At 40.2% G+C, this 17,294-nt stretch overlaps 1 protein-coding gene across 4 annotated transcripts in view; it reads right to left on the reverse strand.

Moving 5' to 3' along the window:
• Window positions 1-16,868, reverse strand: part of LOC140118211 (E3 SUMO-protein ligase RanBP2-like) — a 51,314-nt gene extending 34,446 nt beyond the window's left edge. For 3 of the 4 annotated variants that reach the window (XM_072135817.1, XM_072135816.1, XM_072135815.1), the window contains exons 1-15: window positions 16,560-16,867; window positions 12,230-12,297; window positions 11,566-11,677; window positions 10,934-11,086; window positions 7,588-7,815; window positions 7,166-7,305; window positions 6,699-6,891; window positions 6,527-6,605; window positions 6,004-6,213; window positions 4,916-5,097; window positions 3,800-3,975; window positions 3,602-3,725; window positions 2,564-2,725; window positions 1,609-1,746; window positions 514-660 (exon numbers count right to left, since the gene is read on the reverse strand). In XM_072135817.1, the coding sequence (XP_071991918.1) occupies window positions 514-660; window positions 1,609-1,746; window positions 2,564-2,725; window positions 3,602-3,725; window positions 3,800-3,975; window positions 4,916-5,097; window positions 6,004-6,213; window positions 6,527-6,605; window positions 6,699-6,891; window positions 7,166-7,305; window positions 7,588-7,815; window positions 10,934-11,086; window positions 11,566-11,677; window positions 12,230-12,297; window positions 16,560-16,631 (2,184 nt within the window). In that variant the 5' untranslated portion in view covers window positions 16,632-16,867. Of the gene's footprint in view, window positions 1-513; window positions 661-1,608; window positions 1,747-2,563; window positions 2,726-3,601; window positions 3,726-3,799; window positions 3,976-4,915; window positions 5,098-6,003; window positions 6,214-6,526; window positions 6,606-6,698; window positions 6,892-7,165; window positions 7,306-7,587; window positions 7,816-10,933; window positions 11,087-11,565; window positions 11,678-12,229; window positions 12,298-16,559 lie in introns of all 4 variants that reach the window. The other variant, XM_072135818.1, reaches the window with a different exon arrangement.
• Between the last annotated feature and the right edge of the window lie 426 nt (window positions 16,869-17,294).

Here is a 17,294-nt window from a genome sequence, read left to right on the forward strand (position 1 = left end):
CCCTAAGGATACCCAACTGTGCTACTCTTTATCTTGACCCTGGAGCTGTCACCGGGGTTGCCTAGAAAAGAAACTTATAATTAGCAGCATCGAGCACTGGGACAAATTGTCCGGCGCTCTGGGTTGCTAATTATGCACGCCTCCACACCTTACTCTCCCATGCTCCATCAAGAGGGTTCAGAATGGGAGAAGGGACTGGTGAGGGCGTGGATAGCTCCGGAGAGCCAGACATCTTGTCAGCAGCTAGGTGCTGCCAATTATAAAAGTTTCCGGTGTCAAGACTAGCAGAGGAGCGCAGGAGAGTATCCTTAGTTGGATTTTTAAGTGGTTAATTTCCTTTAACTCAATGTAGGCCCTTAAGAGGAACAATAGAATAAGTATCTCTCTTATGATGCTATCGGTTTTTATATATGGTTTTGGTGCAAGACATCAAAGTTTATAGTCCAACAAAAAGAGGACGTGACAGGAGAAGAGAAAAAGTTACATAAGATGGTACAAAGAAAATGAGTTTACCTTTGCAGTCAGTGAAGGATCTGTGGATACTTCATCAAGGATCTTAATCAGATATGTTTTACATTTCTGCAGGTAGTTCAGATATTCCTCTTGGTCTTCTGAGGGTGGGATCTCATTCTCCAAATCCTCTGCTTTTTGGCGATAAACCTGTAAAAGAAGGCACATGAGCAGCAATAATGGAAGTTAGTTTGTAGCCAACCCACTACAATGCACTATAGTAGCACAATGAACCTGATCGCAGTAGCGTGGCAACATGTCATCTGTGGGCACCAATTGGTTGCCATGACAACCAGGAGCCTCTCAAGAGGTCTCCTAGCCCGTCACCTGTAGAAACATAGACCACCAGAAAATATCGAAACCAACATTTTTTAATAAATTCCACTGCATTTGGAGTTTTTCTCCACCTTCTTCCTAGTACATTGCACACAATAGTAAATGGTGCAACTAGGTATAACAGTATGTATTACAGAAAACAAGTCCTAATATAGATTTATAAAACTGAAAATGAGTTTTTGGGAATAAGGGAAGTTAAAAACCTCACTAAACATCAGGGGAAACCCCATTAACACAAAACAGCCCCATTAACATCAGCATCGGCACCGTGTCCCGGAGCGATCTGTCACAGGCTGCATGACATCAGCCGCACACTAACAATCAAGTGTGTGCTCGGTATCAGCACACACTGACATCACAATGCATGCACTGGACTGTGCCAAGACACGGAGCCAATGCCAGAGCATCGATGGATTGAAGAGGATCTGCCGGGGGGGCGTCAGAAGACAAGCACACTTTTTGCTTTTTGTTTCCTACAGGCATTATATTGGGGACAGGGGCTGGCAGGCTTTATACTGGGGAGCTGAGACCAATGCATCCCCCCCCTGCATATACTAGAGTCAATAAGTTTTCCAAGTTTTTGTGTGTTAAAATTAGGGTCTCCGCTTATACTCGGTATATACAGTAAAACCAAATTATTATGCTGTATTGTGTCTAACTTGCCTAAAAGATAAGTTTCATTAAATGGACAGTCTCAGATTATGTTCATCTTAAAAATTCCAAAAATAAAACTCAAAGAAAATAGCTTTAGAATATACATACCGAAGCAAGATTCCAATAGGAATCAACACTCCTAATGGCTTCCAGTGCCAGCACAGCATCATCAATTTTTCCTTCAATAAGATCAACTTTTGCAAATGCAATTCCAGCTTCATCTTCTAAATCTCTGACCTCAGATAGCTGTAAAATTAAAATAATTTGAAATCCAATGTTGAACAATCATCCCTATCATATTGTTTGAAAGGACAGCATTGTGTCAAAGGATAGACTTTCCCACTTTGATATTGTACTAAGATGCAGTTAAACAGCAACAACAGTGTGGAAACTTAGTTTAACTATGCATGTATAGAGGGGTTTGAGGGAGACTTAGCTGATGGGTTGATTGGAAGAGAAGTCCAGTGGTGATCAGCTATTAAGGGTCTACCATTAATCCAACAAACCAGATCTTATATGAATACCCACACACTGAAAGACAGATTGACGCCAGACTGAACTCAGCTGTGTGCAATAATCCCAAGTATAATTATTTTTCTCTGTCTCTTTGGCTTTTGCATTCAATGAGGGCTCCGAACCCCATCTCCTGGCTCAAAACAGTCAATTACATGGAAGTTACAAAGATCGCTTTGCTTCACTACTTTATTGTAAAAATTAGCTTGTAGGTAAAACAAAATATTGTGCCCCATTCTCTGCACACCTGCTAGTCCAGAGTCACAAAGCCCTACATAGAACATAGCTGTGCTTAAGCCACAAAAATTCCCAGATACTATAAATTATAGAGCAATATTAATTCCATGGTGATATATATGCGACAAATCATGGCATGTAATTGTAAGCACCAAGTTTAAGGTTCACATGTATGCTTTTTATATTTATCGTAAACTGGGACAAATATTTCAACCGTATGAGGTGCACATGTTAGAGCCATTTTTAAAAAAGGGAACTTTTTGTACATTTGTTCAACTATAAAAAGGTATTAAACTACTCTTATAGAAGTTACCTTAATATCTTTGCTGTGGAAATGTTTAAACAGGGGGTCCACTGGTTCAGGAATGCTCTTCTTCTGTTTGACCAGATCTAGCAGAGGTAATACTTTCTTCCAATAATGAACACAGCGAAACATGTAATCCCTTTGGTCATAAAACGAATTCAAATTATTACCCTGCAGAGACAAAGATTGTGGGGAAATGTATTGTGTAGTAGTTATATGGTTAATCATTCCATGGAGCTTGGTCATCCACAGGATGGAGTTCCCGCTTCAATGGCTGTTGCACTGTGAAAGCCCTTACTAATAATGACTTACTAATATGGCTTAGCAGTCGCTATGTGAAGAGGCAGGTAAAATTAAATATTACCATTCTAGTCAAACTTTAAAGACTACGGAACAGAGCTCCATTACCTCAACATTTGCTATATAAGCAAAGTGCAGCAGTGCCAATACACTGGTGCTCTATGTTCGATACCCCCACCCGAAACTGATAATCTATGGGACTGTACTGAGCCAATATAACAGTACGGGCAACTTTTTTTTTTTTTTAAAGGGAACCGTTCATCAGGTTTTCAACATTAAAACTAGTGACAGGTTCTCACAGAACTTTTCTTTTTCAAATTCCGTTAGAAAAATCCATAGATCATATCTTTATTAAATGAATGTAATAATTAACAGGAATGTCACTTCAGCCATGCACTAGGGGAGATTTATCAGAAGTGCCCGAGAGCAAAACTGTTCCAGTTGTTCATTATAACCAGAGCTCAGCTTTGATTGGTTGCTATGAGCAAATCCCTAATTTCCCCCCTCTGTCACTCCTGAGGGAAGAGGGGGTGGGGATGATGAAGCCGAGTGAGACTTTGGATAAAAGGCTTCCATGTAAACTGGCAAGTCGCCTGACAATGTGCGTTTTTTGGGGGATGAAAAGTTCCCTTTAAGAGCATATGGCAGCACTGTGAAACAAAAGACAAATACCCAGCCAATAGAAGTATTACCAACACAAAAAGATGTCCAATTTCCAGGATATTATAGGCATTAGATAATACTTACTGTAATGCTAAGACTCCTTGCCCAATGAATGAGAAGTGCAGGCTGCAGACCATGTTTTTCCAAGGCTCGCAGAGTGTTAAATTCATGCTGGATAACAAGACGGAGTTTGGCTGCAGTACCATGCCTGAATAAAGGGAAAATAAGCTTACCAAGCATTTAGGTAAAGTAGTTTGATGGCTAATGTATACTATAACTTACTGAGCAATTTTATGAGTAAGGCTATAGACTGCGTCCCACCATGATCGCTGCTTGTCTGTGAACAGCTGCTTGCAGATTGGCAATGGTAGATAACGATGTCGTTGTCGGTCGTTTGCTGTATTATAATTACCTTGTAGTTGAAGGTTGCTAGTGTATACAACTGCCAATAAAAATACCTAAAAACAAATGATATAATAAGGCATGCATTAAAAAATGTAAAAAAAAAAAAAAAAAAAAGTAATATTTATATAATATTTTCTTTTTATATGAATTCAATATGTCCCACCTGGAAACCATAACTAAAGAAGAGGTTTCAACACTGGAAGGAAACCCCTAAAAACAAGGTCATCAATGGACCGGACTCAACAGAATCAATTTACTGATGTTGTTTGAAAGCATATAAGCATCTTACCTCTACTGAAGACACAAAGCACAAAGGTTCACCAACCCTTGAGAGGGCTCCATCTCCCTAGTAACCTTTAGCAATCTCACATGGCTTATCTGTACACATGGGTGTTCCCATTATCTAAACTGACACATACAACTATACTGAACTTATACAAATCCCATTAACAGGTTTCCTCCCAGAGTACCAGCGACGTGTGTTGAAAGGAGCAGAGTCCCCTCCCACTCTCCATAAAATGCTGTTCATCCTCCACATTCAACTCAAAGAGAACTCAAGAAACCAGCTAATAAAAGTTTAATATAAAATTTGCCATCAATAAAAAGTCAGATTTTATAAAAAACACTTTTGGATTATGCTCAACTATGCCTGTGTGAACCTGGGCAAAACCAAAAACTGCCCTCTGCTCCTTTTACCTCACATCCCTTGGATTCAAGGATGAAAGCTTGATTTAAAGAAAAACGGTTTTGGATTTTGCTTCAACATGGCTGTAGGAACCTGTGAACTACAGTACTAAAAACAGCGCTCTGGTGACATGTTCCCGTGACAAGGCAAACTAGGAAAAATGAAATGAACCTCCACATCCCGCACATGGACCAATTCATATTTTATCTTATATGCTCATTTCTTCATGTAATTTTATAGAGAATATGAAGTGTAAACCACTGATTAAAGTGACAACTGAAAGCTTCATGACTGAAAACAGTAAATACCTCAAGGTCTAAAATGCAAACAGATTCTGGGTTATTGGATTCAAGCCTTGAAGTTTCTTGAGGTAGCCGTGGAAAAAGCTGCTTAAGCCACTTGTGAAAGTTGGGTATAGTTGACATGTAGTGCCACTGAAGTCCAAGCCAGGTTAAGTGCTGTAAACTACCATTATGCAATCGAACTGCACCTAAAAACGAAACAATACATGTAAAATATTATTTAATACACAAAAGCAGAGGATTGTACATAAAAATATAACTATGAAGCTTAATATATGTGGAACTTTTTCAGGTTACTTTCTTTACAGGAATCTAGCAGTATGAGGTGTATGGAAGTACTCAATTTGACAATTTAGTTAAAGCATCAATAAAATCTTAGGTTCACTTCACACCTTGCATTAAAAGGTTTTCCCAAAACCAACAAAAAAATAAGAACATCTTCCGTTCACCTTACATTCCTTATCGTATTGGAAGGCAATCTGAAGTCAACTTAAAGAGGTTCTCCAGGCGTAGCAAGTTAGGCCCCATCCACAGGCAAGGGCCCAATTTGCTGATTGGTGGAGGTCTCTGTGATGGGGATCCTCATGGATCATGTACCCTTGTCGCACCCAAATAAGAGCGTTCATCTCTATGGAGCTGACAAAGGTATCCCAGCACTGTACTCAGCAATCACAGTCAGCCCATAGAGATGAACTGGGCAGACTGCGCATGTGGGAACGACCGATACGGGCATCTAAGGGTGAGATGTACCCTTGTTCTTGTGATCTGTGGGGGTCCAATCACTGAGACCCCCCTGATCAGCAAGTTAGGCTCCAAGTTGCTGCGCCAGGAGAACCACTTGAATAGTGGAAAAAACCTTTTGCTGTGGGAGGTTTTTTTCATTGAAGAGGGAACAGAAAAAGTAAAGTATGACGTGAGCCTTCTTGAACATACAAAAACTAAAAATCCCTCCATAAATTTAAAGTAAAATAATTATAGTTAATGGCTCTTTTGGGCACGTTTGGCAGCTTCTGTTCAATAGCCAACATTTAAAATAAGTCTGCCATATCTCACTGCAACTGGAGGAAAGGAAAAGATTCAAAAATAAGCCTTACCATGGTCATATCGATGCAGATCATTTAAGTCCGGGGGCTGACCATTTACATTTCCAATATCATCAGTGCCCAGAAACGAATTCTCCATTGACAAATGGTCTTCAAACAGGAACCTCAACAAAATACCTTGACCACTCTTATTAGCAAATGTTTCTTTTATATTTATGAGGAAGTCATCATTGCCTTGGCTCAAAGTTAGTAACAGGTGTCCTGTTCAGAAAATGGAACAAGCAATACACATTATCAAACCTACATGGAAATACAGCTCAGAGTCAGAAGCTTGGTGAATATCGCTGGAGCAGCAGGTAACTATCTTTAGTGCTAGTATGCAATACTGTTCTATAGGGGGGGGGGGGAAGCCCCCTGCAGTATATAGCCTGCCAGCCCCTGGCCCAAATATAATGCCTGTAAGAAAAAAAGCAAGTATAAGCCGAGGTTTTTAGCACATTTTTTGTGCTGAAACTCTGCTTATACTTGAGTAAATACAGTACTTGTTTGTAGGATTTAAATAACCACCACTTACCCGACTGACTTTGACGGTCACAGGCCAAACCTTCGAGATAAGAACTTTCATCTCCCTTTATCGGCTTACTCCGCGGCACCTGATCATAAGAATAAATCCAGAAATTGTCAATTTAGATTAAATGATTTGGAAGAATAGATGCACTGTAAAATGACGTGACCTCATAACATACCTGGAAAGCCAGAAGGTAGCAAAGGGCAGCAGGTTCTAACAGAGCCTTCCACTGAACGTCACTGTGTTGAGCCATTTTTAGTAACAGAGTTCCAGCATGCATGAAGTAATGGCCACGCATCTCAGAAAACGTCACAGATAGGTCATCTGTTCCATTTGCATGGGGTTTTATTGAAAGGAGGGCCTGATCGAAACTTGAATAAAATCACAGAAATATTTTTAACGATAACATAATGTACTTTTAACCTCTTAAAATCCATATTTTATGTTAATACTATAACAGAATTCAGTCAGCTTATGGCCTTCTTTTGTCCTGTGCAAAGAACTTAGTCAAAGTTTACTTTTTATAGAAATACCACTATAAAGGAGTCATGTACATGATTAGCATCATTGTGTTGTAAATAGGCATGCCTGTATAAGGCAGCGGACTGATCAAAAACTACAATAATATGCAGATAGATAACCTACTTTTCAAGTGCCAGCCTACTCTCCTGCACATCCCTAGTAGAGAGGGTTAGAAAGACCACATCTGAATGTGCAAGTAGAAGTTCCTTATTAAATGTTCTCCAGTTGTTTTTATCAGAAGATGGACACACAGACAGGTACTCCTAGAATATGGAGGGAAAAGGGTTAATAACTTACAAGAAAGTAAGCAGCAAATCTATGTTTATACAAAAATAAATGAAAATTTACAATAGACATTGATCAAAAACTCAGTCTACAAAAATAGTTGGCTCAATAAATCATTGATGGGGCACCAGTAGCCCCATATGAAAACAGGTCAATGTGCCTCAAATGAAAGCAAACAGTATGGAGAAGGAAAACTTTAAATTCACATTTAAACTCTTGCAAACTGTTGGAATTATATGGAAACTATGAAATCTACTGACCTTTAAAACTTGTACAACACACGTACACCACTCCAGATGGCTGCGTAAAGCTCTTCTCTCTGGCTTCAGACAATGGATCACTGCTTCATCTAGTCTCTTATTGGACCGAAATAACTCCACCAGCCTGATATTCACATAGACATCATCAGGGCGCGCAAATAACTCTGACTGGATTAAATCAAACAAACGATTCCACCCAGCTTCACCTTGTGAGTTTAGCAGCTGCTCCTAAATATGAGGTAAAAAAAAAATAAATAGAATTGAGAATAATTGTAATCAATATTTTTTTTTTTTTATATACGCTGTGGAAATAGAGTTATAAAAAATGGCGCTAATTAGTCTGGGTGCTCTGGCTACGTCACCGGAGCACCTCAGAGCACCTTGTATTGCAATTTATTTACTCCCCTATTACAATACATGTCATGTCTAGTTCCGCCCGTCCACAGAACTTGTAGTGTAATGAGGGAGTGAATAAATTATAAAAGACAAGTCGCTCAGAGGCTTTAGTGTGGCAAAGCTGCAGCGCCTCCAGATAGATTAGCATAAGTGTCTATATATAGCATGTCTATATTGCCACAATGGTGGCGTATAGTTATATTAAAAGAACCCCTGAGGAAAATAGTTCCTCAGGAGCTGGTTAGTAGGACTAAGCTACCATCAGTAAAAATTATGGTAGATGTGCATTAAAGGGGTTGGCCACTTTTAAATATATCTGTTCCATTAGACATGTCTCTGCATGTATATGTACCTGTGTCTTGAGAGCTTTAGCCTTTGCCTGTTCTCACCATGCTGCCCTCTGCATATACACATACACAATCACTGCTGAATCACTTGATGAACTTTTAGGGATTATTATTAAGGCAGCAAAGGTATAAGCAAAGGGAGCATCCTTAACCTTTTAACGCTCAGCGTCCGATATATCGGACGCTGAGCGCAGTGACTTAGCGCTCAGCGTCCGATATATCGGACGCTGAGCTGATGCCGGTTCAGCTCAAGATCTGAGCCGAACCGGCATCGGGAAAGACGGGGTGCCGGCTGTGACTGATAGCCGGCACCCCAGTGTAACACCCGCGATCGGAGTTGTCTCCGATCGCGGGTGCTTAACCCGTTAAATGCCGCGGTCAGCGCGACCGCGGCATCTAACATGTATCTGGGGGATCTTTCCCCCACGATCGGCCCCCCCGAACCGTTTTCGGGGTGCGCCGATCGTTGCTATAGTAACTCTGGGGTCCGATCTGGACCCCAGAGTTACCTGCAAGAATTGCCAGTAAGATGGCGTCTGTGACGTCATCTTACTGGCACAGTGCCAGCCTATGCAAGTGCATAGGCTGACACTGATAATACTCTGCAATACATGAGTATTGCAGAATATTATCATGAAGAAGCAATCAGATGATTGCTTCTTCATGTCCCATGGTATAAAAGTGAAAAAGTAAAAAAAAAAGTTATTCAATAAAAAAATAAAGTCATAAATCACTAAAAATGCCCCAAACCCCCAAAACATATAAAGAGACATATAACTCAAAAAAAAGTCTAAATCATAACACAAACCCCACATATATAGTATCACCGCGTCCGTAACAACCCGTAGAATAAAAGTAAATCATTATTGAACCCGCACGATAAACGCCGTAAAAAAAAACTGTTATAAACCCTCCAAAAATTATGATTTTTACCTTTTCAATCCCACAAAAAATGCTATAAAATGTGATCAAAAAACCATATGTACTCCGACATGATACTGGTGCAAAGTACAACATGTCCCGCAAAAAACAAGCCATCAACCAGCTCCGTAGCCAAAAAAGTAACAAAGTTATGCCACTTGGAAGACGGCAATACATAAATGATAGATTTTTCCCCACATTAGGGTTTTGTTTGACAAATTTAGTAAAACGTAAGAAAATATATTCATGTTTGGTATCCCCGTAATCGTATCAACCCATAGAATAAAGATAACATGATTATTAGTCTATACGGTGAACACCAAAAAAAAAAAAAGTAAAAAATCCAGTACAGAATTGATGCTTTTCTACTCCTGTCCTCAAAAAACGTTCCTAAATTTTCAACAATAGGTGATACAAACCCCAAAATGGTAACATTGGAAAAAGCATCTCATCCCGCAAAAAAAATGGCATCACATGGCCCCAATAACGAAAAAGCGAAAATTTTATAGCCTTCAAAAGGGGCCAATGAGGAAACTAAAATCCTGGCAGCTGCAGCGCCCTCCTTCCCTTCTGCACCTCGCTGTGCCCCCATAACACAAGTCACAGCCACATGTGGGGGGTCTTTGTACTCAGGAGAAATTGCAGAACAAATTGTATGGTGGGTTTTCTCTTTTTATCATTTGGAAATGTGTAAATTTTACGGCTAAATGAACATATAAGGGAACAATATGACCATTCTAAATTTCACCTCCATTTTGATTCAATTACTATGAAGATCTCAAGGGGTTAACAATCTTCGTAAAAGCTGTTTCTGATAGCTTGAGGGGTGCAGATTTGAAAATGGGTTGGTTATATAGGGGGTTTTGATGCTAAATATGTAAAATTTCATTCCAAACTGTATTTATCCCCAAAATAGTCAATTCTGAAAATCCGGAAAAGCGATATTCTTTTTGTAAGCCGCGTGACATCAAAATAAATTATCCAGACATTTCAGAAATTATGAAAATGTAAAGTAGACAAATGGGAAATGTTATTCAGCAACTTATTTAGGTGGTAAATCGATCTGCCTGAAAACGCAATGATTTTGAATTTCGAAAATGGCAAATTTTTCCAAAAATTTATCATATTTTCTTTTTTTTTGTAAATAAATGCAAAACTTATCTGCCAAAATTTACCACTAAAATGAAGTACAACATGTGGGGAAAAAACTATCCCAGAATCGCTTTGATAAGTAACAGTGTTCAAAAGTTATAACCATATAAAGAGACGCAAGTCAGAATCCAAAAAAATCGGGCTGAGCCTTAAGCTACAAAATGGCTGCGTCCTTAAGGGGTTAAAGTCACTTTGTGTATAAAATAAAGGCTTAAATTCTCACAAATATGTCAGACTTTGCATAAATCAGTAGAAAAAGCAACTTTATAAAAAAGAAACTTTATAAAATGTCACTTAATTTGGTTTCTTCTTCCTAAGCAATTTTCACAGAAATTTTTGCAGATTTTAGTCTTGCAAGCAAATCAGACAGAACAGATATGTCAGTTAGTTGGCATTTTTTTTTTATCAAACCTGAATGTTTGTATCAATAATAACATTATTAATATAAGAAATTGGTGCACAAGAAACTTGTAGGCAGGGTGACTGAAGAGAATCTAGAACAGCAACATTCTATAAAACCTCTTGCTTACTTTTAGTCTGTAAATGATAGGATTGCCTGGAAACAGCTTGGCTGCTCTTTCTACCCAGTATTCCGCTCTGCCATCTGTGACATTGATAGTGCATATTAATTCTGCAATCTTAAGGACAAGATCCTTCTGAGTGGGATTTAATTCCAAAGAACGCTAGAAAGAAAATGGAAACAAATACAGTCACTGAAAATATTTTTTTCACCAGGGTTTATTTTGCAAATGCCTATAAGCGTTTGCTCCACACTTAGAATTAATGTGCAGTTTGTCAAGCTACAAATTGAGTAATTGAGCACCAATAGCCAATAAACTCTGTTACTGTTGCATGAATTGAATTCTACAGTTGTAGTAAACAATAGTGTATTTATTACACACTACATAATTACATAAAATTGACATAATAACTTAGAAATACCCAAAAAACTGACTTGTGTCTTGTCTTTTGCATATTGAAAAAAAGTTTCAAAAAAGTTTTTTTGATATTTTGTTTACATTCACAATGACGTTTGCTCTCTCGGCAATATCCCTGTCGAGCGCACGTTAGCGTGCTGGAGAGGAGAGCATGCCGTACTGCCGGTATAGCTGTCTATGGGGACATATATATCCCTGCAACGGCCACCTAAATGAGGCCTTACCTTGTAGCAGCCAACAGATTTTTCTACATTTCCTTCAATCTCATAGAGGTGCCCTAGGAAGCGGTGAGCTTTTGGATCCCTTTCCTGGACATTGATATACGATGAAACACACCTAAAATAAAAATTTTCGTGAATTTGATAAGGGTGACAAATTATAAAATTACCTAGTCAAAAGATAAATAATAATAAAAAAAAAAACGAATAAAAACAGAAAATATTTATATTCACAGCATTTAACTCCTCGACCAGCGGCATACGACCATCAGTCCATGAGAAGATAGACCATGCATAGGCTAAAAACATTCGCACCGATTTGTAATACAGCTGCTCCGAGGGACCAGATAGCATTAACATGTTAAGTTAGCCTGTGCATATTTTACACTAAGTTTGTCATATGCTTCAGTAGACTAGAGCTTCAGCATTTTTATTCTTTTAACAGGAAAATCTGGCAGTATAATTTATAGTCTTCTATCATGCTGAGAAAAAATGGCTAGCAAAATATATTTTATGAAAGGCTCTAATGTATTATGGACAGACCCTTATCCTATACATGGCTCATATACCCATAATTCTGTGCAGCACAACAGTTCAATGAGACATGTTACTGCAGAGTACAATGGTGATGGGACTATAGAACAGAAATAGACAATATGAAAAGGTTCACCTTTTAGCAAGGTCATATTCTTTAGCTTCATAGTACAACTTGGCAACAAGGAAGCCTTTCATGGATTTCTGAAAGAAGCGATATAAAATATTAGTTTAAGAAAACAGGTCTCAATGGTTGCAGGACCCAGAACACACAGCCACTGCTACAAGTGGGACTGCGCATCAAACCTAGGGATCCGACCCCTGAATTTATAATCAAGTAAAGATCGTGCACCACTGTAGAAGATATAGTGTTCACTGTGACGTTCGGCCACATAGGCCCCTTGTCAAACAAAATGTAGGAATGACAAATTGTGTGGAACGCTCTGCAGGATAACGCCATACACATATGCAATCACCACTATCCTGCGGAGCCTTCCACACACTGTCATTCCTAAAGTGTGTTTGACAAAGGGCCTATACAGCCGAAACGTCACAGTGAGCACCATTTTCAATAAAAACCAACTGCATCTTCTACAGCAGTGCACGACCTTTACTTGATTACAAAGCCACATATCACCACATGAATTTTTCAATAATGGAGTACACCCCTAGAGCAGAATAAATAGATAATACATTAGGGTACATAGCGGCTTTGTCAAAAGTACTTAGACATTTTGCATAAATATAGTATATTTAGGTTTGTCCACACATACAAAAATGGAAAATGGAGCTGCACCGTGATCTCACCGTGCAATTTGCGGCCAGATCACAGCCCCCATAGAGGTGTATGACACATGGTCACGGTGCGGTTAACAGACTGGGGGACATATCAGGGTTTTTTTGAGACTTTTTCATAGTATTACTGAGACTTTTGGTAGGTCTTTTTTTGCGCCTCATGTATGATCATGTCTTTTTTAGACTTTGTTGCAAATGTCTCTAATGCACATGGATACAAGCCATGTGAGGGGGGGAAAGTATATGCAGGAGTGGACACTCCTTCCCTGCATCTTTCACTTTTTAAGCATGTGAAATAATTCTAATTTACATGTCAAAACCAGGTCCATTAAATAAAATCCGTCCTCTGCACCTGCCATGGACCAGGTACACATTTGCGCCTAATAGTCAAAAATAAGCCAAAAAAAAAAAAAAAAAAAGGAAAACATAAGTAAAAAGTCACACGGAACTGGATAATAAAGCTGCATAAGTCACACTGCACAAGGTGCAGACCAAGGCGTATCATATTTTTTGGACTATAAGACGCACAAAAAAATCCTTTGATTCTCTCAGAAATCAAAGGTGTGCCTTATATATGAACCGCACTAAGGATGATGTTACACATGGCATTTTCAGGCCGTTTCTAGCTAGTGCGTTTTCAGATCGTAAAAAAAGCATGCATTTGTCAGTTTTTAATTGCACAAATTCAGAAACTTGAACAAAAACGCATGCGTTTTCATAATCCAGATGCGTTTTCAAAAACGGCCCAAAAACGTCCCATGTGTGACATCACCCTTACAGACAACAGCTGCCTTCAGCTGTGCACAGGTCTTGTAATCCTTGTAATCATTCATCCTTGTAATCAGTTGCGCCTTATAATTGAACCTAGACGTTTTAGCTGACATTTATTGAAGCTGTGCCTTAGAACGATGCCACACATGGCGTTTTGAACCCGTTTTTAAGCAGTCCGTCCTTTTGAAAACGCATCAGTTTTTGACAGGTTTGACAAATTATTTTAATTCAAACTGGTCAAAAACGCATGTGTTTTTAGACGCACTGCTTAAAAACAGGCCAAAAACACGTTCAAAACGCCACATGTGGCATCACCCTTATAAATCAGTGCACCTTATAGTCCGAGAAATATGGTACTTGAAAAACAACAGCAAAAGTCGCAAAAATGAGACAAAAAAAAAGTAGCAGAAAAAATTACATGTCCCGCACTGTGTCTCACGGCACCATGACAGAGCTGTCCTACAATAGCTGAATTTAAGCATAGCTTCTTCTCTGCTTTCTATGTGGAGGGAGCGCTCACCCCTCTGCGGAACATGGCCGCTGCTAGACCAGAGTTCCAGCCGCAGTCGTGTGCATTAGGCCTCTTACTGATTCTGGTTTTTCAGCCTTTATAGGGTCTTCAGATACTATGTTAAGATTTTATCAAAAATGTCCTGAAAGAAGTAGTGGAGACAAAACCCTGTGTTGGGCACTGATAGCTAGCATGCACGATTTCATTTACACATATTTATATACACGAATGTGAGTATACTACAATAAAGAGGCTAAGCTACAGTATGTGTCTGTATTATCTATAGAAGCACGGGTCAAGTGGTGGCACTCCGAGCCTTTTCTGTGGGCACTCAGGCCATCACCCCAAGACAGAGTTCACCAAACAGGAAAAAACCCACAGATTCTTCCTGCAGACCCAGGCAACTTAAATGCTCCCCTCAGCTCTATTTTAAAGCGACACTTCATTGACTGTTTGGAACTGCAGGAAAAATGAGCAGGTTTTGACAGAAGAACTTTGAAGGTCCTCCTGCTGGACCCACAATTCTTACTGTCAAGAGAGACCCTGGAAAGAAGCTACAATGATAGGCTGAATTTTCCCTTTCTTTCAACTGTATTGGTGGCCTCAGGGGGACTGATCTGATTGAAAGATGTTGAAAAACAGGTAGCAATAAGTTAGTGTTAAAATGCCATGTTGGCACTTTACGGTAAATAAGTGGATTTTGGTTGTTGTTTGGGCACCCGGTCTCTAAAAAGTTTGCCATCACTGATCTAAAGAGTGGCTGAAAATGCTGGTGTTGAACCCTGGGCGGATATTAATTATACATTGGACATTTTGAAAATTAAAAAAAAAAAAAAAAATTTTAAAAGTCAAAAGCATCAAAACTAGAATATGTGACTATACCCATAACACTTATAACATAAGAGGTTGCCCCAATATAATAACTGATCTCCCACCATGGCCTTGAGAAATGCCTACTAAGTACAGGTCGTAAGAATGTTAGAATGGTGAGCAGGGCCAGGCCAGGATCCCATGTTCATTATTGCTGCACTCAGTGGGTCAGGAGCATATTTTTTACAGTTGTCTGGGTCTCCAGAAATAGAACTAATGCACACACAGTATGAATGTATTGCTACATACTTCTCCGTAGCAATTCGTATTCATCTCCACAACATGCAGCAGGCTATCAATGTGAGCGGACTAGAAGGGTTTCATTTTCATAGTAAAGAAGAACATGTAGGAAGTACGCTCTTCAGCTGTGTGATGATATAGTTATCAATGATCACAGGACACAAGCACAGAGAGGCAACTTGGTAAATGTTTACAAAGTTACTGAAGGGATGGTACATAATATCACCTTGAAGACAAGGTACAAATACTAGAGGGACCAAGCATGACATTATATTGTGTGACCATGTGAGGTATTTCAGCCTCTTCCCTAGGAACAGGGATAGGACTCCTGCATCTGTATTATAATCAGACAGCATCTAGCCCTATATAACATAGATCCCACTATAACAACCAGGGACTTGTGCAAAAGATCCCAACATATCTGTCCAGTGATTTCTGTGTTTACGGCAAGTGACCCACTTCACCCCTATAACACAGGGCACCATAACAGACATTACTGAAAGGCATCAGGGGGAAGGGTTTGTTGGGCCAGTACAGACAGCAATCTCCATCATACTGAACTGATCGCTCATAACTAGCTATAGGTATCCTTAGCTGCAGTTTTAGTATTCTTCTTCAACATACACTAGTATATATTTATACACGTAGGTCATGGGAAACCAAAATGGTCAGATTTAAAAAAAAATACACATATTGTGTCTCCAGCATATAGGCTATTACTCGCTTCCATCAGACTCTGCTTATATAATTCAAAACGTGTGGGCGTCACAATTTATCTGGAAATGATTCATGTTTTATCAGGTTGGAAATAAATAGTGAATATTGATGGATGATCAGGCCAATCGCGTGGCTGCCCATGTGGGCAGTGCTGTGACAGCAGTGTGTGATCCCAGGACCTGTAACCTCTCCCGCCTTATCGGTTTAAACATAATGGAAATTGCTGTTAAACCCCTGTTATTCCTGCTGGAAATTGCCATTATCAAGGCCAATGAAGTGTGTAAAAGTAATTTTGGAACAGGTAATTAAGAGGAGAGTGGGCCGGGTAACGCGAGGCTGTGCCATGTGACGAGCAGAGCTCTGCCCTCCACTGATGTCTACAAGGCCAGTGCTCATACACATCACTATACACATATACAACACGGGCTGAGCTGTCACCAGGGATGGCTACGGTGCTTGGCCTGTGACAGCCGCAATACCACGGACAAGACATGACGACGTCACGGCCGGCACACTGGAGTTCCGGCGGCGAGGGCTGGATGCCGGCTGTGTGTGCGCTCACCTCCCGGGGAGAAGCCGCGCTGCTCTGGACGCTGTCGATGTACTTCTGGATCTCGGGCTTGCTGCGCCTCATGTTCACGCTGCGCCTCCTCACGCGGCCCTGACGAGCCTCACACAACACTGAAAACTTCCCGGATGGCGCTCACGCAGAACTGGCTGCCGGGCGGAAGTGACGTTCCACAGCTTCGTTTCCTTCTTCTCCGCTTCAGGGAAGACCTCTACCAGAGAATAGAAAGCGATAATACGTGCTCTGCGTGATGACGTCACTGCCAGTACTAGTCGTCAGAGAGGCGCCAGTACTGTGGCGTGATTCAGTTTCCACGCTACAGCGTGTGTCAACTAACTTTATTCATAGGTGTACGTCCTCTCAATTACAGAGATGTTCCCTCACACGTCCGCTCTTCAGATAGGTCACAGCTTTAAGCATAGTACTGATCTTGCGACTATTCTTCAAACTGAGGGTGCTGTTTTTAATGTCAAAACCAAGAGTGGAAAAAGGAGGATGAACCTCTCAGTAATATATTCTAACCCATTGTGATCCACACTAGCTTTTGGGTTTGAAAACTGTATCTGAAGTTACTTAGGTCCGCGCTGGGGCGGGCTATTTAAAAATAGTAAAGGTGTACTTACCTCCTCCTGCGCCGCTCGCCAACCAGCAGACAGCAGCCCAAGACCTGGCTATGGAACACCCAGTACCAGGCCGCGGCCACAAACTTAGGCCCCTTCCACACTAGCG

This window comes from Engystomops pustulosus, chromosome 2 (genome assembly GCF_040894005.1).
Source record: "Engystomops pustulosus chromosome 2, aEngPut4.maternal, whole genome shotgun sequence".
Lineage (NCBI taxonomy): Eukaryota > Metazoa > Chordata > Amphibia > Anura > Leptodactylidae > Engystomops > Engystomops pustulosus.